The sequence below is a fragment of the Melospiza melodia genome, chromosome 3 (assembly GCF_035770615.1).
Source record: "Melospiza melodia melodia isolate bMelMel2 chromosome 3, bMelMel2.pri, whole genome shotgun sequence".
NCBI classification, from domain to species: domain Eukaryota; kingdom Metazoa; phylum Chordata; class Aves; order Passeriformes; family Passerellidae; genus Melospiza; species Melospiza melodia.
The window spans coordinates 132556665-132577997 of record NC_086196.1 but is presented as its reverse complement, the minus strand read 5'-3'; the positions used below and the strand labels follow the sequence as shown (position 1 = coordinate 132577997).

General features: G+C 43.2%; 1 protein-coding gene across 1 annotated transcript in view; it reads right to left on the bottom strand.

Annotated features, from left to right (window-relative positions):
- Positions 1–20598, bottom strand: part of LIN28B (lin-28 homolog B) — a 95043-nt gene extending 74445 nt beyond the window's left edge. The window contains exons 1-2 of the mRNA XM_063153084.1: positions 16673–20598; positions 8879–9063 (exon numbers count right to left, since the gene is read on the bottom strand). Of these exons, the coding sequence (XP_063009154.1) occupies positions 8879–9063; positions 16673–16706 (219 nt within the window). The 5' untranslated portion in view covers positions 16707–20598. The remainder of the gene's footprint in view (positions 1–8878; positions 9064–16672) is intronic.
- Between the last annotated feature and the right edge of the window lie 735 nt (positions 20599–21333).

Sequence of the window (21333 nt, the reverse complement as noted above, 5' to 3'; positions counted from 1 at the left end):
GCATGAACTCAACAAGTTGTATCACTTTTAGTCAACTTTTAATTATGCAACAGTAACCCAAATCCTGTTTACAACCCTACATTTCAGGCGCTGTACAAGAACAGCTCACATCGTTTTTGAGCACAAAATGCACACTTACAGCCTTATGAAAACAAAAGCCTGTGAACCACAGAGTTTCAGTAAAAACATTCATGTAAGAGTCTTAACATCCACTTGTAACTTTTACAGGTCAGTAGGACCTGTATTCACGAGAGAATACTGAGCAGAATTGGGCCCACCAGGTCTGTAATCAACAAGAAGGGAAGGGATGTCATAATTTCATTGCATTAAGGAAGAGGTGCTTAATTGTGTTTAATATCTGGGGAAGAGGGCAGCAAACAAGTTTGTGAATAATTCTTGGATTTTATTCCACTTAATGTCAAAAATGACTGATTCTCAGGATGTACAATCTGCATGTCTTAGACCAGGTAGCTAAACTGGGTGAGATAATATATATTTTAAATACAGGATGCAGTTTGGGGTCTAACCCAACATCTAGAGAAGTCAGCTTGGGTCTATTAGGTATGTTTGATACTACTACTTTTATATATTTCTAACATTTCCAGCACAACGAGTCTAAGAATATTCATAAATTATTACACATGGTCAGCAGAGGCTTTTAAAACCCCCTTATTTCCCCTAAGATTGTATTATTATAAATGGCTCATAAAACTAACCAAGGTTTTGATTATCACCTTGCAAAACACAGTTGTAAAATGAAATAAACTATTTTTTAAATTATAGCCCATGTGCACAATTTAGGGATTTTAAAGACACCTGTACTTTGAAAAAAATATGAAATTATGCTTATTCTGGTCTTGTTAAGGAACACAATGGCTATCACTTTTACTCTCAGTCTCAGACCAGGGTTTATTTTGGGCCATGTATTTATATGACCATAAACAGAGAGTTGTAACACAAATGTTAAAGTAGCCTCATGTGGCACTGTAATAAAAACAATCAAGAAAAAGAAATTCTCTCAGCACTGCCTATAAATTAGCATGGCTAATTAAAAGAAGGCCTCTCTGGGAACAGATTATCTTTGATGGGAAAGCCACTATCAGCTAAATTGATGAGAATTACACATTTATGAATGTAATAATAACATTAGCATTTTCTGAGAGTGCACAAGATCTGTAATAGTCATGAAATACTACTTTGATTTTGTAGATAAATTCTTACACTTCAAATATTGATTACATATGCCTTTACTCAGATTTTATGCATTAAACAACTTTAACCTGTGAAAATACTAACTTATGATGCTAAAAAATGAATCCAAACTTTTCAGCCTTCTTCCTTCCAAAAAATGCAATTCTAGCACCAGATCAGAATTTTGGAATAGAAACTGTGTGATTTTCTTGGCTCCTGCTCTGATAATAGATAATAGAGTAAGAATATTCTAAAAACTCAGACAAATAATCTCAAATGCTTTGATGTACCTAATTTTCAAAGTTGAAATTCCATACATATGGAGTAATTAAGTAGCTGTACTTTTCAGATTATCAACTAATTTCACTAAGACCTCACCTATCTGCTAAAAAGTTCTATCCAAATTATTATGTATATGCCCTGTAAACATGCTTATTTCAGTTCTGTAGAAGAAAAAGCCCCCATATTATTTACATGTATCAAAGGTTCCCTGATTTTTATCTGCCTCATAAATAGTGCTTTTTAAAATCTGCAATCAATATATTTCAGTGCCACCACTGAACTGCAATCTCTAAACAAGAAAAAGAGAAACTGGAAAACTGAAGTGTGACAAAAAGATTGCTGAAATCAAGTGACTGATTTCACTTCCTAAGAGATCTCAGATGCTTGTACTCTCATGCCAATACCCTCAAATGCCCTTTTCCTTGAAAATTCATTATCACTTTCGTTGTGTCTCCATCCTCAGCTGAAGGTGGCAACACAAGAACTCGGCTATTTTGCACCAGGAGGCTGCAGCTCCATTCACCACATTCCTGTGAGAGCAGCTTCCAACTCTTTGCTCCAATTCCTCCACCTCACCCTGGCTGCTCCTTGCTTGCACCCTTGGCCACCCTCCCACGGTGCCAACACTGCCCACCCCTATTTGTGGGGATCATGGGGATTCTCTGCTATGAAAAATGATACAAAAATCAGATACAAACCTGAACACTTCCCCAGCTGAGTCTGCAATGCAGCCCCACAAGCATTTATCCTAGTCCAACATGAAGAGTGATGCAAAAGCTCTTGAATCTTCCTGAGGCAGCTGCACTGCTGCCAAATGGAAAAGTCATCCCTGTAGGATTCCCACTGAGAAGGGTGGCTGTAGGAGTTTAAACCTCCACCTATTCACCCACACTGCTACTGCAAAGCCTTGTTCAGCTGCTTGCAGAGCAGCTGCTGAACCTGCTGCATGATACAGCTTTGCATGGTCAGAAAAAATCAAATTCAGTGCCAGTTTTCCATAACACAGCAGGCTGTGAGGTCTGCAGCAAGGTCCACAGCTGCTCCACCAGCAGCCTAGCCATCTCTGGAGTGAGATGTGGAATTCCCTTTAGCTATTTCTCTAGTTAACCCCCTGCTCCATTTTAAGTCAGAACCAGCCAGACTAACCTGAGGAAAAGCATGGACACCAGTTTCTTCAGCTGAATAGGCTTAAGCAATTAGATGCACTTCCCCACCTTCCATGCAGAGGTGTTCAGTGATACTCTGCCGATGAAAAAGCAATTTAAGGATTCACTGCTTTTACCAGTGATATCCATCAGGCAAAAGCCAGTCCAAATCAGTCCTGAAGAACTGTCCTTTAAAAAGAGCCAAGCATCACACAATACCTCTCTAACATTCCTGGTTACTTTCAGCTGGTTTTTAAAAAGGCAAAAAAAAGCACTCCTACATACAGGGAATTAAAAATTTAAACAGTACATCCTTATTTATTTGTGTTGGTTTTAAAAAGCATCATAAATGGTCTTTAGTTTTTAGTTCCTATCATTCTTAAACAATACTTTCACAGTCACTTTTATACACCTTTGTAGAAACTGGTGGGCCTAATTTTGCTTCTGTTGATAATTAGTGAGGGAATATGGCAGGCCTTTACTGCAATGGGTTACTTAAGGAAGATGAATCAAACAATACAAACAATATTTACATGGGAGTATACTTTGTGAAACAAAGCTCTGGATGGTTCTAAATGTACTTACTACCTTGGTAATGTAGTTGCAAACCAGAACAAGCAACAATAACAACATTTTTCCCAATTTGACAATTCATTTCCTTTTAGCTTTGGTTCATACATCTGCTTTGATATCTTATGTTTGTGCCCCAGACAAAATATCCTCTTCCTTCCAGTATCCCAACCCCTGTGCACAACTTCCTCAGTCTTGGAGAAAAGGAGGATAGCCTGCTCTGGAAAGGGTGCATTCACTGCTCTGCCAAAGAGGGAAACATCTCTTAAAACAAAGTTGTCCCACTGAAACCCTCTGCCTTTGGGCCACTTGGGATTTCTACTTGTCAACATGCAAGGTTTAAAACTCTTCAGCCAAGTCTGATCTGATTGAACACCACTTGGGTTTAATGGTGCTGCCATTCACTTAAACACTATATAGGTTTACTAATAACAATTTACTACAGCATTGGGGATAGATGTAAATCGATGAAATGTGGAAGATTAAGAAGATGGCAGGTGCATAACTCAACCAAATTACAAGTTTCTTCAGACAACCATCTTAAACCATCAAGCTGTCAGTGAAGTATATGTGTCCATACACTATGCTAACTCATACAATAATTAGTAGCCAAAACAAATTTTTCAAAATTAAAAAAAAAAAAATCCCAAACTGCTGTAGCACTCCACAGCACAATCAGTGGTCCCCCTCATTTCTGTGCATGCTGCAGCCCAGCTGGTGAGTGCCAAAGCCTGGCTGGCTCTCCAGCAGCTCCATCCCATTTGGACGCTGCACTCAGCTGCTGAGCAGACTCTGACACCCGTGGCTGATCCCTGCTGGATCCTCCCCACACTGCAGACACACTTCCTTCCTCAGCCTCCCTCCCCAGATCCTGCTGGCCACTTTTGTTTTGATTAGGACTGGGCTGGCCTGGTCCCCAGCAGAAGTCAAAGACGACAATTCTGTAGCAGCACATTCTGCCTGGGGATTTCTATACCCCAAACAGGCACACCTATGTCATATTAGACATAGGAGCAATGAAATACTGATCCCACTTGCTTGCCCAGCACTTCCAGTTATCCTGAGCAATTAAGTAGTTTTTAAAAGCCCCCAATGAAACAAATGAGAAAGGTATGCTAGATGAAAGAATGAATGCATCCTTGAAAAAGCACAAGATCACAAGTGCTCACAATGTAAGAAAGTCAGCATTGAGTGTACAATGTCATGCCCTACTCTGTCATAGAAAAAGTAGTTCAGCTGCACCTAAAAACTAGGAATTCAAGGAACACGCATCTGATTCATCCTTGACAAGAACAGTTGGTCACATTAAGGGAAAAGACTGTTCAGATGCTGCTTATATGTCTCATTTTCCATTTATTCTTCTGTTTATAGTCAAAATAGTCACAATAATTTTTCCTCCTTCTTTAGTTATAGGTACTTGAAACAGTAAGAGCAACCTTTATAATACACAAATGATAGTACAGTATAAAAGGACTCAATGCAAGAAAAAGGTGTTTTCCATTTTAATCAAATTTTGCAGTAATAGTAAGAAAGTTCAGATGAAAGTGAAAATTTTCAAGCCAACTATGTTCCTTTTAATGAGAAGACAAAATACACCAGCTCCTACATGCTGCTCCTCCCTTCCTTCCTCTCCCCATCTCATAAAAAAGGATCCCAAAGAATGATTGTGTTTAAGGTCCCAGTTCAGAAATATTGTATCAATCCCTTAGTGTGGTAAGAATTTTGGACTACAGAGCCAGGTTCCAACAAACTCCATCTGAACTGAACAATCCATTCCATCCTGAAAAAACACATTATTGAGAAACAGACATAAATTCTTAACCCTCAATACTCACAACCATACATTTAATTGCATCTGTTTACATTCAGCACCCTACAGCTCATGATCATCTTTAACATCTGTGCTTCACACTAAGCAAAGGAATAAAAGATTTGTTTCGAACTTAGTCTGTACAAAGTGTGTGTGAAAAAGAATAAACAGCATTTTTGCCTTACTGCCAGCATCCAAAAGAACTAGTATATATTTAAGTCGTCTAATTTTGAATGTGCAAAAAAAAATGTAACAAACATCATCCTTTTCTGATTCTATGAGCTCTTCTGAGTTCCTTGCACTGAAGACCTTTATTCATGTGCTCCACAAAAGGTTTCCCTCGCTTCACCCTCTCCAGTCTGCTTTACCCTTTGACAAATAGATCTTCTTCTAAAATTTAGTAAGAGCCACTCACACATAACTAGGTCCAGAATTCACATCACAAAAGAGAAACAAGCTGTATTATTCATTCCAGTAAGGTGCACAGTCCTTGGATTTAAAAAGGTTACAAAGGACTATCATTGCTACTCTTCCATTTTTTTTTGAGAAGAAACAGAGTTGACTTGGCACATTGCTGCAGTGAACATGGCTTCTGTTCCAAAAAATAAAATTGTTTTTAGGGCTCATAATTTGTATATGACCCTGAATGACTCAAACACAAGACTTAAAGATTTAAGCTGCATCAGAATGGAGCTAAAAAGGAAAAGACTGGACGTGTGTAAGTGTACCAAATTACACTGTAGACACACAGATGCACATATATAATGGCTGACGTGTTTCTACCTTAAATAATGCATCCAGCTCGAGGTACTTCATTACCAGAAGGGTAACAACAGTCTGAAGGTAGTTCAGAGGAGATCAATCAAAATGATTAACACCAAAGGAAGGACTTAAAAGGCAGGGTTAAAAACTCAATACTGCAGCTGTTTTGTGAATAGGACTTTCGCTGGGTGAAGGGGAAGAGAAGTCCAAACAAAAGCATGGTCCTCTAAAAATATATCAATATATACAATTAGCAAAACACTGACTTTAGAAAAATGTGACTATAACCCACACATAGCTAAGGGGGAACTCCAAGAAGAAAGGAAAATTATTTATTGCAAGCTCAAAAGTCTAAGTATAATGAGCTTAAACTATTACAGGAATTTTGACTTGACATACTGTAAGTTTTTGCTCATAGCAAGATCTCAGAAACTGGGCATAACCTCACCAAAAAAGGGTAAGATAAGAAAGTAAAAACACTGTTGTTGGGTTCAAGCTAGCTTTGAGAGGACTTAGACTAAGTAAACTAGAAGCTTTTCTCCCTTGTTCACACTGCTTAATTCTATAAAATTATACTATTGGCTACAAACACTGCAGAAAGAGCGAATGAATGCATGCAACACTACCTGCACACACTTCAATGATGAAGTATCTTCAAAGCAGTTTTGAACAGTAGGGTTTTGTTTCAACAGATTAATAAACTAACATCTTTGCCTTGAAAAGGACCCTTCACGTGGCAAATTTTTTTCAAATTAAAGAAACTAATAGGAATAGGGTCCAACCACTGCTCAGGCAACAGACTGTTGTACAAGCAGGAGCATTAAATAACATTACAGAATTAAAGACATTTTTATGCTCTGGCTGCTACTGCTAGAACTGGTCAGCTAGTTAGCTAACAAAGCATTGTATATAACAATAACAATTATCTAAAATGTACTCTGAAATACAACAGGTAGTAGTTCTCCCTGTTACACTACACAGAAAACTGATGGAAAGAAGATTCATGTCACCATGAAGTTTATATATACACACCTTAGATTTCATCAGAATGAAAATGATGAGTAACATACTTTGCTGCAAGAGCAATTCATTGCAAAATACTAATAATAACTTCACTCAGTAAGACATATCTGTAAGTAAGCTCAAAATGACAGAGGCACACAGTTAACATGCAAGGAAACATGGTATTTTTCACTGCATTTTACACTGTGATTGTCTTAGAAACCCAAGGGTATGGATAAATTGTAGATTATTAAACTGTAATAAACAAACTTGTCTAACATTTCCTTCTCTTCCCTTCCTTTAGGGAACACAACTCAATAGAGACCTTCAAATTTACAACTACTTTATTATTTTCTATGACTACTTTCCATTATGAAACTGAAAACCTTGTCTAGTATTACTTAAATGTATCAGGTTATCATGCAGTTCAATACTTCTCTATTTCCATAGCTCTAAGAATATCTTTGTTTCCAAATGTGTTTTTTATTAACAGCACTGCTATGTTTTAAATATTTGTCTTCTACAATTCAAGAAGCAAAAAAATTACATACATTAACACAAAATTACATTAAGAAAGAGGGAGTTTTATCTTTAAAGTAAATTTATAGAACTGTAAAGAGCAACTTCGTGACTTAAGATACAAACAAGGGAAGAAAAGGGGAAAAGGAGGAAGACTGCTCCTTCTTTGATAAGTGTTTCATTCATTCAGTTCTAAAGAGAAAAAGCAGCAGCAAAGAGGGGGCAGTTTTTATGGCAGTACAAAGCAGGAAGTGTAGGAATTTAGTGAGTTCACTACTGGATTCTGTGCTTTGTACATAATTCCAAATGCAAGCAGCTGTATTGGAGGCGCAAGGGCACGTGTGTGTAAGGCACTAGGACAGAAATCCACCCCACCCTGCCACAGCAGCACATTCTGCAGAAGTTTCAGCCACCTTTTCACTAACCTAATCAAAGATGTATGATTTAAAAAAGCCTGATAAACTTACTGCAGAATAAAGCCGGGCCACCAAACGCACACTTAGAAGGGAGTCACTCTGTAACCACGGAACAGCCCCTTCACCGTCATTGCAGACGTCACAGCAAACGGACAGCCACGTAAAAAGTGGAAAAAGATGCCTTTTGCCTCCCTAACATGGCCCTAGCCAAGCCCAAAATGGTCTCTCTACCTGAGAGCTCTCCTCTTCCCTGATCACAGAGGAGATGGGTGAAATTCAAAATAGCACTGTTGCAACTGGAGACTTACAGAAGGACCAGGGAAGATCTTCTTTACAAACCACAGTACAGGTCTCAAAAAAAGTTCCCTTATTATTTCATACCGATTTTGCATCTGTAACTCGTTTATCATGAAGGCATTCATACCAGTTTCCACGTTCAAAACACAAAACCAACCATGCTCCTTAAAATTAAAACCATGGACCCTACACCCTTTGTCTCCCCAACAGCCTTACAGAGACACTGCTTTTGGTCTGAATATTTTATAATTACTCTTTTTTTTTATTCGCTAGAAAGGAATAATTAAAAGCCAACCAACCAAACCACGTACATGCTTTAGAGTATCACCACAGGGACACTCTCAGGTCTGAATTACTGCAAAATAACACCATAATTACGTCTTAATTTCACTAACTAATCTCAGATGAGCTTTTAAAAAGTAATTCGAGGTTTACAAGTAAACCGTTTAAAACTGTACTCAAATGTTATCTGAATGAAACCCGACATTTATTTATCCTTTTCCCAGCTTAATTTTAAACAGTTTCCAAGGAAAGGCATATCTGCTCCTGATCAGTCTGGTGACAAATGATAAACCTTGTTAAAAAGTGTGACATTTGAAAATAAATAAAAACCACAGGAGACTTTTTCCAGCCAAGGAGGAAGATACGAAGAAACATTATACCCTCGCACAAATCACCAGCCACAGAGACCAAGCACAATCTAACGACCTTATTTACTCAAATTGTACACTGCCAACAAAACCACTACCTAAGGCAACTCTTTAACTACAAATGTACCTAAACACCTAGAAAAAAATAGGTTACTTCTCTTCACATAAAACCGGAGCCCCACTGAGCTCAACCAAATGTGGCAGGCTGAGATGGAAGACAAAAACGGGTCTTACTTGGTGTACAAAGACATCAACTGGAGACTCCAAGGGGCTTCCCTCTCGGTTGCTCATGGAGATGAACCCGAATCCCATTCTCACATTGAACCATTTGCAATGGCCGGTCCCGTGCAAAACCTGGGATTCCTCTTCTTCCTCCTGCTCCGGCAACTTCCCGGGCTCGTCTCCACCTTTACTCGCCCCTGCTGAGGTAGAGGGAAAGGCGGGGGGTGTGGGGGGAAGGGGGGAGAAAAAGAGGGAAGAGAGGGACAAGATGCAAAGCAAAGAGTTAAATTCTGGTAACATCCTTTTGCCGCTGTAATAAGGGGTTACTACAAACGGAACGGGGTAAAAAAATAAAAATAAAAAAAAAAAGGGGGCGAACAAAACAAAATCAAAAAGCAAACGTTGAAACGTGCGTATTTTTCCTAAATCCTAAAATAAACAACCTTCTCCCCAAAATACGTAAAAAAATTAAATCACCGGAGGTTACAGAGAGGAAACACTGCGCACGGAGGCTCTCCCTCTCTCCGAGCCCAGGGCAGCCCACGTTTCTGTACATACGTGTATTTTTCCATTTAACTCCATCTTTCAGCCACATTACAGCACGGAACGCGATACTTTACTTGAATATTGCTGGTTTAAGACCGATCCCATTTCTCAACAGAAATTCTCAGCCCAATTAGTCTCTCCTCGCAAGGCGCAGGACCGGGAGGGCGAGGGGGGAGGCCGGCCGAGGAGGGGTGGAGGAGAGAGAATGAGCAAAATTGGGTAGATTGCACAACTGCTTATTGCACATGCAGCGCCGAAACCACTATTTTCCACCGTGTATCCATCCCTCCTTGGAATAAACTTTCGATTAAAGTTGGGACAGGTGTACGGCCGTTTTCTCATCCCACCACTGCAACTGTGCTTAATCAAACAGGAACAATTCAAACAATAGCCCCCTGAAAGCTTTTCAAGTTGTGAATCGGTGTGGGCGGTACGGAACAGTTTCTGAGCTGGGTAACAATGGGTTTGGAGAAAGCCCCCTTACGCGAGCTGCTAAAAAAGGGTAATGCATAGTTGGGTTAAAAAAGGGTGGGGGGAGGGGGGGAGGGGGGGAGAGAGCGAGCGAGCGAGCGAGCGAAAATCATAGTAAAACAATAGAAAAAGAAAATTAACCTTCGGCCATGTTGCCCCACGGGCCCTCTGCTCCAAACTCGTGAGATGAAAACTTTCCCTGTGGATCGAAGTGGTCTTCTGCATTAATCTAACATCCTGATTTTGAACGATCGCAAATTTAGCTCGCATGGTCTAATGTGCTTTCCCTCTTTTGATTTTTCCCCGTCTCTCTCGCTCCGTTTCTGGCCCCCTGCGCACACGTGACTCGGTCAATTACATGCTTTCTTGCTACTAATTTCGCATCGGATCCTTAAGGGGTTGGCAGCAGGCAGGAGCAGCCAATCGCCATTTCAAGTAGCCTGACACACCAAAATAATTTATGAATGAACAAGAAATTTCCAACGCGGCGCCTTTTTTTTTTTTTTTTCTCCCCTTCCTTTTCGGACAGCTAATCTGCACGCTTCTTTACGGGAAATCGAGATGACGTATTATTCTGGGGTTTCTGCCCTCCCGTGCGTGCAGAAATCCGTAGGAAGGTCCGTGTGTTTCTAGGTACGGCCCAGTGAACAACAGCTGCACGCAGGGGCGGCCGTGCGGGGGAGATGTGGGGCGTCCGTGCCCACCGCAGGCGGGATCCGCGCACGGAGGCGGGATGCTCCCGCACGGGGACACGCGTGTGTGCGGACATGGAACGGGGTCACGCGTGTGTGCAGACATGGAACGGGGACACGCGTGTGTGCGGACAGGGATCGGGGTCACACGTGTGCGCGGACATAGAGCGGGGTCACACGCGTGTGCAGACACAGACAGGGCACACACGCGTGTGCAGACACGGACCGGGGACACACGGAACAGGGACAAACGTGTGCGCGGACATAGAGCGGGGTCACACGCGTGTGCAGACACGGACCGGGGACACACGGAACAGGGACAAACGTCTGTGCTGACATAGAGCGGGGTCACATGTGTGTGCAGACACGGACGGGGGACACACGTGTGTGCTGACATAGAACGGAGTCACACGTGTGTGCAGACAGGGACCGGGATCACACGTGTGTGCACACAGATGGGGAACACACGTGTGTGCACACACGGAACAGGGACACACGTGTGTGCACACACGGACCGGGGACACACGCGTGTGCAGATATGGAACGGGCACACGTGTGTGTGCAGACATGGACCGGCGACACACGTGTGTGCAGACATAGAGCGGGGACACACGTGTGCACACATACAGAACAGGGTCACACGCGTGTGCAGACACGGACCGGGGACACACGTGTGTGCACACACAGAACAGGGTCACACGCGTGTGCACACACGCACGGCGAGCGCCCGCAGGCATCTGTGGCACCCCGTGCGCACAGCGCGGGCAGATGCGCAGCTGAATCGTGACTAATTTCGCATTCAAATGAGAAGCGCGCCGGAAACGCGGTATCACCTTAATATGCCCCAGAATGTGCGGAGATCTAGCGTTTCACAACATTTCTGGAGGGGGGATGGGGCGAGGAATTGTACTTCACAGGTTTCTCCGCCATCTCTTTCCGGGGGAGGGGATGTGATTAATGACTTCCTAAATAAGAGCCCAGTTTTCAAGCCGAGAATTGGAGTGAACCTCAATCAGCAGTTGGGAGAGGACTGACAGAGAGAGGGATTTACTGGAGAAGAGGGCGGAAAAAAAAAAAAAAAAAAAAGCCTCGGGGGAAGAGACAAAGAGGGGAGAAATAGCGGTGACCGGGCACTGCTGGTTTAAGTCTTCACTGCCAGCGGGAGGGGGGATCCGATTCGGAGAAGAAACGTGTGATGTGTAACGGGCTTGGTAACAGCCCCTTTGCCAGGGAACTCCCCTTCCGCGCTCACAGGTACACGGCTATGGCCCTGCCCTTCCTGCTGCTCTACGCACGGCCAAACGCTTGTAAAATAATACTTTAGAAACGTGAAAAACAAACAGGGGAGAATTAGTTTTATTTTTCCACCTGCCCATCTCATTTAAAGTTACAGATTAAAGTATTCTGTCCTCATCACCACCTACTCGCATTAACCTGTCTTTCCATGAGGTGTTTATACATATAGATACATGCATATATACGTATATATAGATATGTGCTTTAAACGTTGCCCATACCTTGTAAAAACCAGGACTCCGACTTTCTTTTTAACCTCCCCCCTCCTCCCCCAGCATCCTCTCTTATCCCAAGGACACACAAACAAAAGCCAAGGCAACAAACCGATCCGTGCAGAACCTCAATGCAAGGGGCTTATGCATTTGCAAAGCACTTGCTGTTGTTTGGGAAGTGGCGTCGATCAGTCTGCCCAATTAAGGGGAACGCCTTTGCCCCCATGGGCCTGTTTACTCCTTTTGTTGCCTTTCAGGAAAGCGTCAATTCCCCTGCCAGCGCCTCATTCCTGTGTGAAACACCAAGGTGGAGGCTCCGTGTGATCGTCGGCAAGAAAGAGGCGAGGGTGGGCAAGAGTGTACAAATACAAGCACCCTGACAAGTGGAGCAGAAGCTTTAAATCCTGAAATTCCTTTGCAGTCTTCAACCGTAAATTTCCTATAGGTTATTTCAACAGTCAGGTCGACTTCCTACACTGACCTGCCTTACGCATTCGTGCTACATACCACTGCTTTTGGCTCATAACCTCCCTTTCCCCCTTACAACAGCGATTATTTTGCAAAATAAATCGCCAGTAATTTTATATGTTTGGTTCTTATGACCCGGACGATATGTAATATATAATGCTTGTACACGATTTTAATAAACGCGAAACCTCAGTTATGAACAAGAAATTAGGGTTACCGGAAGAAAACAATCCTTACACCTCTTACTTGAACTGCCCAAGACTACATATCTACTATGTAGGAGAATGGCACATTAATAAAATACAAGATCCCCCTGCCCCTCGAAAAGAAAGAAAATACCGGTTTAATAAAGTTTTTTAAGTCTTTATTTTAAAAGATCGATTTAATTTACCGGCATTCGGAATTTAAAAAAAAAATCCTTAGAGGCTAGGATATTGGTTAAAAAGACACAAACGAGTTGATTGAGTTCATTAAATGGACAAAATGTCTTGTTAGCAAATTTCAGTGAAAAGAAAATTCACTACATGTTCTTCGATGAATAAATGAACGACTACTAAACCACGTAAATAAATGAATGTAAATATATTGGTTGCAAAGTTTTTCTTAGGTTGCAAAATAAGTGCAGATTTTGTAAAATGGAGGGGGGGTGGGATTTGCAATGTGTCTTTACGGAGATTTTCAGGCCTCCAGTATTAGTGGAATTAAGGTTGGGGTCACTGGACTGGTCACTGGTGTCAGATGTTATCGACTCATTCATTTCCTGCAAGGGACATCAGCCTTTCAAGTTTTGTGGAAGGTAGAGAGCTGTTGCCAGCTGGGAACTCTCCGGGTAAAAGAAAAAAAAATTAAAAAGAAATAAAAGGAACCCCAACCAACACCCTTCCAAAATTCATTCTGAAAGGAGGAGGGAAGAGGTAAGAAAACCCTACAGAACAAGCCAGTTCGTGGAAAAAATTAGTTTCATAGTAATAGTTTACTTTTTCTTTTTTTAATCAACTTCTATCCTTACATTTCGCTAAACAGATGCTAATTTTGGAAAAAAAACAATTATAGGAAGCTGGAATCATTGTCTTCCCACATGCACAGCAAGAGCTCGCCTGAAACTATGTAACCAAAACCAGTGGTGTTGGATTTCCTATTTGTCACCTTCCTAAAGCTTTTAAAATCCTAACTTTGCTTTCTTCTAGTCTCCTAAACAAAACCAAAACAAGGCAAAAACCGCACAACTCCCCTTCCCGAAAATACTACAATACTACTCGCCTTCTCAAAAAAGACCCCATCTCAAAAAAAAAAAAAAAAAAAAAAAAAAAAAAGGAAAAAGAACACAGGGGGAAAAAACAAACCACAAAAATCCAAAACAAACGGCGGAGCCGCGCGCATTTGTGCGTTTGAAACAAAACGCGTGTTTTACACTTGAAAGCAGAGCTCGGGGTGCTGCCCATTTCAAAGCACGGGCAGCGCCGCTCGCCGACGGGCGGGCAGGAGGGGCAGGAGGGACAGGAGGGGCAGGAGGGGCAGGAGGGGCAGGAGGGGCGGGCGGGAGGGGCAGGAGGGGCGGGCAGGAGGGACAGGAGAGGCGGGCAGAAGGGGCAGAAGGGGCAGGAGGGACAGGAGGGGCGGGCAGAAGGGGCAGAAGGGACAGGAGGGGCAGGAGGGGCGGGCAGAAGGGGCAGGAGGGTCGGGCGCGGCGCCTTTGCCCCCTCTCTCTGCTCGGCGCCGCCCCGCCGATGCTGCACCGAATGAGATGCCCGTCGCGTTTTTTCTGCACGGTCTCCACCGACAGCGGCTCTTCCTACATGTGTGGTCAGAAGGGGGCCTTTCCCGCCGCTCCTGCGGCCGGGAGGCTGTGCCGGTGCGGAGCTGTTCCCGCCAAAACCCTCTCACCTACATTTTGGGCGCCAAAGCCGCCTTCCCTTTCCGCCGCCGGGCCCCGCTCCCGGTTTGGCCGTGCCGCTCCCGGGGAGCCGAGGCCGCTTCCACCGCTGCGCCTCCGCCGGGCCGGGCGGGAGTCGGGAGCCCGCCGTCAGGGCCCGGGAGGCGGCGGATCTGTCCTCCCAACCCTGCCCAAAGCCGGGCTTTGCCCCCGGGCTTTTGTTTAACACTGCCCCAAAAATGCGGCTCCTTCCCGGCGGGGACGTGGCGGCGTGCCTTCCCCCGCCTTTGCGAGAGCAGGGTCGGACGCGCTCGGGACACCGCCAGTTCCCCTGGTCGGGCTGATTCCCTCTCTTTAAAACGCCAGCATTAAGAGTGGAAAATATGCAATTTGTAATTATTTTTATTAAAAAACCGAAACGGCGCCGGCCCAACTGCGCGGTGCCACGGCTCGGATCGAGCAGGGACGGGATTTGCCCGACGTGCGGCTGCGGGTATGAAGTTAGAGGCTTTATGGAGGCGCCTTCGCACCGCGCCCGTCCCGAACCGCGGCTCTTTTCGGGAAATGCAGTTTCCAAACTGCATTTCAGGGCTCAGAAAGCGCCTCTCCCCCCTCACTCCCGGCCGCCGCAGCAGCTCGGGTTTTTAGCTTCCCCGACGCTCCTCAGCAGTCACACCCACGTATGCCCGGAGCCCGCCCTGCTCCCTCACGGGGACGGGGCAGCCCCCGCCGGGGTTCGCAAGCGCCGCTGCTCGAGGTGGGGTCGGAGCGCGGTTTCAAGCACGGGCTTTGCGAGCACGGTCTGTCGGAACGAGAAGCGGCGCCGTGGGTGCGGCGCTGCCCGCCCTGCCGTCCGTGCACCTCTGCCGGGCGTGCCGGCGCTTTGCGGGGAACTCCTGAAAGTGCTGTCAATTACTGTGATGCCGCTGTCAATTACTGCGATCCCGCGCGGGAGGACGCGGGAGGCGCTCCCTCGGGTGCAGGATGTGGTCTCGTACATTAACCGTCTCCCAGCTGCGGATTTGCGACTGATAGCGGCCGCTTCCCCGGGGGATTTAAGGAGGCTCTGGAAGTCGTCGCGGGAGACCGTCTTACAGGGCTAACGCCCCGCAGGGAGCACCGGCCACCGCGGAGGGACCGGCCACACGGCCCGGTGTCACCGCTTCGCCGCCCGTTCGGCAGCCTCTGGACGATGAGCGGACGGGTCCGCGCCTCGGGCGCTTTCGCTGCAGCCCGTCCCCTCAGGCGGGACAGCGCGGCTTGAGCGCGCCTCATCCTCCCCGACGGGCAAGTGCCCCGCGCTGACACGGACAGCTCCTCCCGCCCCAGCACACAGCCAAGCCCCGGCGCCCGCCATCGCCCCCCCAGGCCGCCCACCGCTGCAGGGATCGCGGTGTCCCCGGGACGCGCGTCCTTCCCTCGGGGGCGCAGCGCCGCTCCGCGGGGAGCTCCGCGCCCGGCCCGCGCATGCGCCGCCCCTGAGGGCACGGAGGGCGCCCGGGCAGGGGGACGGACGGACGGGCAGGAGGATGGACGGGCAGGGGGATGGACGGACGGGCAGGGGGATGGACGGGCAGGGGGATGGACGGACGGGCAGGAGGATGGACGGGCAAAGGGATGGACGGACGGGCAGGAGGATGGACGGGCAAAGGGATGGACGGACGGACGGACAGGCAGGGGGCGGACGGACGGGCGGGCAGAGGGACGGACGGGCGGGCAGGAGGATGGACGGGCAGGGGGACGGACAGGCGGGCAAGGGGATGGACGGACGAACAGGGGGATGGACAGACGAACAGGGGGATGGACGGACGGGCGGGCAGGAGGCGGACAGACGGCACTGCTGAGGCGCCGCAGTCGCAGGAGGTGCGTGACGCCAGTGTGGCAGCGGCGCGGCAATAACGGGTTTGAATTTGAGCCCGTGACTGAGGTGTGTGCGCCCAGCGGCGCGCCTGCCGCGGGGATGGTCCCGGAGCGCTCACACGAACCCGTGGGCTCCCACCATTTGCGACAGGTATGCGACATGCGGTTATTATAAATAAACTTTCCTTATGTAATTGTTTATTTTTCTTACAGAAGCCGAGCACTCAAGACTGCATCCAACAAGAACTCTGAAGCTGTGGACAAAATCAGCGGTTTTCCCCATCCCACCAGTGATTAGTTCATGAGGGTCAGCGGGACAGAAGTGCTGAAGCACCTCAGTTTTACAGATACACAGTCAGCCACGTAAGACGCTGGAGAGAAGACTGACCTGAGCCTGAGGAGACCTTCTTGAATGACCTCATCGTCTTCTGAGGAACCTAAAATCAGAGAGCCGGAGTCAGTACCGCGTTCACTGTCCCAGAGTACCGTATTTAATTACCTCAGCTCCCGTTCAACGGCTCATTAGGAGGCCATAAAATGCCAGGGCACTGACTCTATGAAGTGACCTGTAAACCTACTGTGTGAGACTTACCTAGCTCATCAGAACCACAGGGAGATAACCGAGAGAAAAAATTTAAGTGCTGCTTCCCCCCTGTCCCCCAGTACCAGTAAAAGCATTGCCCCTTTCATTAGTCTCTTATGAAAGCTACACAATTGATGACAAGAGGGGAAAGACACAGATTTGCAGAATATTGGAAGGTGTTATTTTCCTTTATCAATATTTAATTGCAGTAGGTAACCTAAGAACTAGTGAGCTGTCTTTACTATGCTTAAACTGGACATAATAAACAATTAAGTCACTCCTTGTATATGATTTAAGAAAAGCCAATAAAAACAATTCTCCAGGGTTCTTTCATGGTCAAAATAGTAACTCAATGCCAACTTATGAGTATCAACATAAAAATGCTTTTAGTTATGACTTATAAAACTGTAGAGCACAGTATGTAATATTAAATTCTAGGTCTCAATCTAAACAAAATCAAGCAGTCATACAAATACAGATGTGTAACTTGACTGAAACTTCATAAAAGGTGTATTTTTGCTCTAGTTAAAAAAGGCCTGGCTTATTTTGTATAGTGTCAACGAAAATATCACACAGAAGAAACCCACTGCAGATGGCACAAAGCATTAAGGAAAGCACCTTGGTTTTGGAGTATTCTTCTTACTTAGGTTGTCCAGTTTGCTTAACAAATGAAGGATGAATAGACAGGAGCATGCACAAACTCACCTGCCACAAGCCTGTCTTCCTGTCACCCTACTATCTTTCTGAATAATCCATGTTAACCAAAACCCATGCAAAAAGAAACACGGAATTGCAGTATCAACCTGTTTAGATATAAGCCCAGTTCTCTTCTGTTTTAGAGAAATCTGAGTGCTGTCTTTTTTCCAATTTAAGAGAACATCTGTACAGCTATCCTGCTCTCTTACTAAAAAACAAAAAAATGGAGTTGGATATCCTACTAGGAGTGAGAAAAGTCACAAGAATGAACAAAGACAAATTAGAACCAATTTTCTCTAACTTCTTTTCCCTTACAGTTAAATATCCTGAATACTTTCATACACCAGAAATGGGAAAAGGGGGTGGTACAATTTTTATTTTCAGTGCAACAACACCGGCAAGTTGATTCTGTTCCTTTTCTTTTGTAGTAACTAAGTTTTCCAATGGAATTGTGTGGACTTTTGTCTAGTACTAAACCTAACTCTGCTTTTACACCTTCAAGCACTGAAGCCCAATCTCTTTTATCTGCTTCTTTGTTCTGCCAACCTGTGGCCATGTGGCTTTTGTGTCTTTCAGATTTACCTGCATTATTTATGCAACATAATGAAATATGCAAGCATAGAGTAAAGGATCCGTTCTTGGCTTTGGAACATAGCCTGCTTCAGTTTATGAAGGCATTAAAAATAAGTATTTGGGGGAGTGGTGTTGGGATTCAAAGGAGGAAAGTGCAGTTCTTAAAAACTGTAGCAGAAAACAGGACAAGTTCAAGCTATTCTTGTTTCCAGTATTGTCATTTTGTGACACATTTTTAAGCATCACATATTATAGAGAGTCACAGATTATTAAGCAGAAACATGGATATCTAATTTTTTTATAATTATTACAAAAAGCTTCCTGATACAAATCTTAAAGCTTGGCATATAGATGTGTTAGTGTAGAAGAGCGTGGGCATTTCAATTCTATGAACTCATTTAAATAGATAGTTTAAATGAGAAATTATTCTGGCATGTATTTTACTGTGTCCTACTGAAAGACATACAAAATCAGTTTCTGATTTAAATGGAAGCAGGTTTGGGCTCTGAAATGGCTCATGGTGAACTCTCCTGTGCCTGCTTATGCTGTACAAACCAAATAATTATTTTGGCATTTTACTTCTGAAACTATCTTGGCATTTAGGTGAACTTTGTAACTGCAAGTAAGTAAATAAGCTGCTGAGGAATTGTGTACTAGACAGCAAGATGTTTTCAGGGAAAAAGTCACTAGCTTTGAAAGCAATCCTCATTTTTACCAGGCATTCACAGCATGTGGAAGGATACTGTAACAGTAAGCATGAAAATTAATGTGAGAGAACACCATATGGAATTATTGCTGGATAGAAAATACAATGAAAAGTGTAAAGGCACACTGACAGACACTCAACAAAGGTAATCCACTTTCCCTTACAAGTAGCACATTCTGTAATTGAACTAACTTTACAGCTTATGTAATCTATTTTTGAAAACTTATCCATCAGTAAAAAAATAATAAGTTTGTATCTATTTAAAATGAATTCTCTGAGATATGGATTGTTTTGAATTCATTACCTTAAGCAGGTTTGCTGCCAAAGAATTTAGAAATATTGTTTGTTTGGGAGAAAGCAAAGCAGAAATAAATAGTTACTCCATTTAAGATATACACTTTCCTCCAAAAGTAAGTTGAAAAGAAAAATTAATATGTTAAACTCATTTCTTTCACCGAGGTAGCCAGAGGACTGTTTTCTTCCAGAGTAAAGCCAGCAGTATTTTTTAAAAGAATGCTGGGTACTGTAAGTATGATTAGAGAGTAAAAGAACTAGAAAACAAAACCCACCAATCCTTTATTTTATAACAAACAAGGAAAATAGAGATGCAAAGGAATAGGAGAAAACATTCCAGTGTTGAAAGGATCTTCCTTCAGTTAACCCACCAGGAGTGAAGACTTAAATGATGAATGCTGCAAAGCATATACAAAATTTTAAAACTCTGTGGACAGAACCTAAGCATAGTAAGAGCATAAAACATGAGCTTTTAAAATGTATCTATATACACATACACACCAGTCAGATATATTAACAAACTTTACTGTCATTTGAACCAGTCAGTAAAAATTAATCTTATTTACTGTTCCTGACTGCTGATAGAAGCATTATGCACACAGTATTTTGATTTCAAATCTCACAAATGAGTGTTGTCTGGCACTCTGAATTTACATGTTTTACACAGATTCCTCAATGTGCAATTCTAAATATTGGATTTCCTCCTGAGATGTTTTTATTGTTTAAACTCTTTTCCCCCCCTTTTCATTTTGTTCAGTTCAATATAGTTACTTTGAAATGCATATATAAGGAAAATTAAAGTTTCCAGAAAAGGTACACTCAAGTGTTAATGTCCTTATGTAATGAGAGGGTGGATAAAGTTGAAAGCTCTCACAATTTTATTATTTGTTTAGCCATAATTTTCTTTGCTTTTCTTCCATATTTCTGTTTATACACCATTACAGTACTTTTCTAGCATGTGAAGGTGAAAGCTAGCATGCATGAGATATTTAAAAATATTTTCACAATGCTAATTTAAGGAAATTAATTGAACAACTAACAAATGAAAACTTTGCCTTCTTTGCTAATTTCACTCACTTTTGTCACTGATCTGAAGCAGGGTAACTACAGCTTCAGGTAAATAACACAGCTAGGCAATAGCCCAGAAATGGTTTTTTTTCTGATATGAAAGAGGCTAAGCATATCTTAGTTTTTAGGAAATGAACAAACAAACATCTAGTTATACACCTTTTAATTATGTGTAAGAATGTCATTTGACTACAGTGAGAACTGGAACAAAGAAAGGCAGAATGTGCTTCCACCATTGTTAGGAATCTGATTCTTTTGGGCAATAAAAAGGGTAAAGAACTCGACACAATATCAGAACAGGAGCCAATGAAAGCCTGACAACTCTAGGATCAGAGTTTCTCCTCAAAATTAAATGCTACTACTATACTGACAATTGTTTAAGCAATAAAAACTATTAACCATTTATTTAGTTTAAAATGCTAATAATACATAACAAAGGAATATGCTGAACAAGGTTATTTTTGTTTAAAGGATTGAAATTAATTAGATACAATTTTCATATTTAGTGTATTTGATTTAGTAAAATCTGTAATTTCTTATGGTCTGCATTTGAATATTCATATCTTAAACAATGATCATAATTCTATAATTAAATAGCAATGTAAACCAGATATGTTTCAAACAATATTCTGTGATTCAAAGATGAAATTTTTAAACACACAATGTAAAAATGGATCACTACTGTTCTACTTCCTACATATTTAAAGTATTTTGTTCCCAGTTTACTGTTAGTAAGGGCATTTGAAATTGCTGCACATTGATTTGCTATACAGCAAATGAAACAATGAGAAAACTACCTTGTGATCTTATTATATGTTTTCAGATGGATTTTTTCTTTGTACTTCTTAAATTACTTCATATCAGTACCTTGTAAGGAAAAGAACTTTAAAAGCACTAATTCTCAAATCATAAGTAGGTAACATTTTTCAGAGCTTGATCACTGGTTTATTTTGTTATTTATTTCTGTGAGAAACTACATATAAAGAGTGAGATTCTATTTCCCCACTTGATACCTATTTGCAAACAAAACAATGCCAAATGAAGTACTGAAAAAGAACCCTGCTAAAGGTCAAATTAAGAACGAATCTTATGATAAGCTGAATTCAGTATTTGTGTAACTTACAACTTT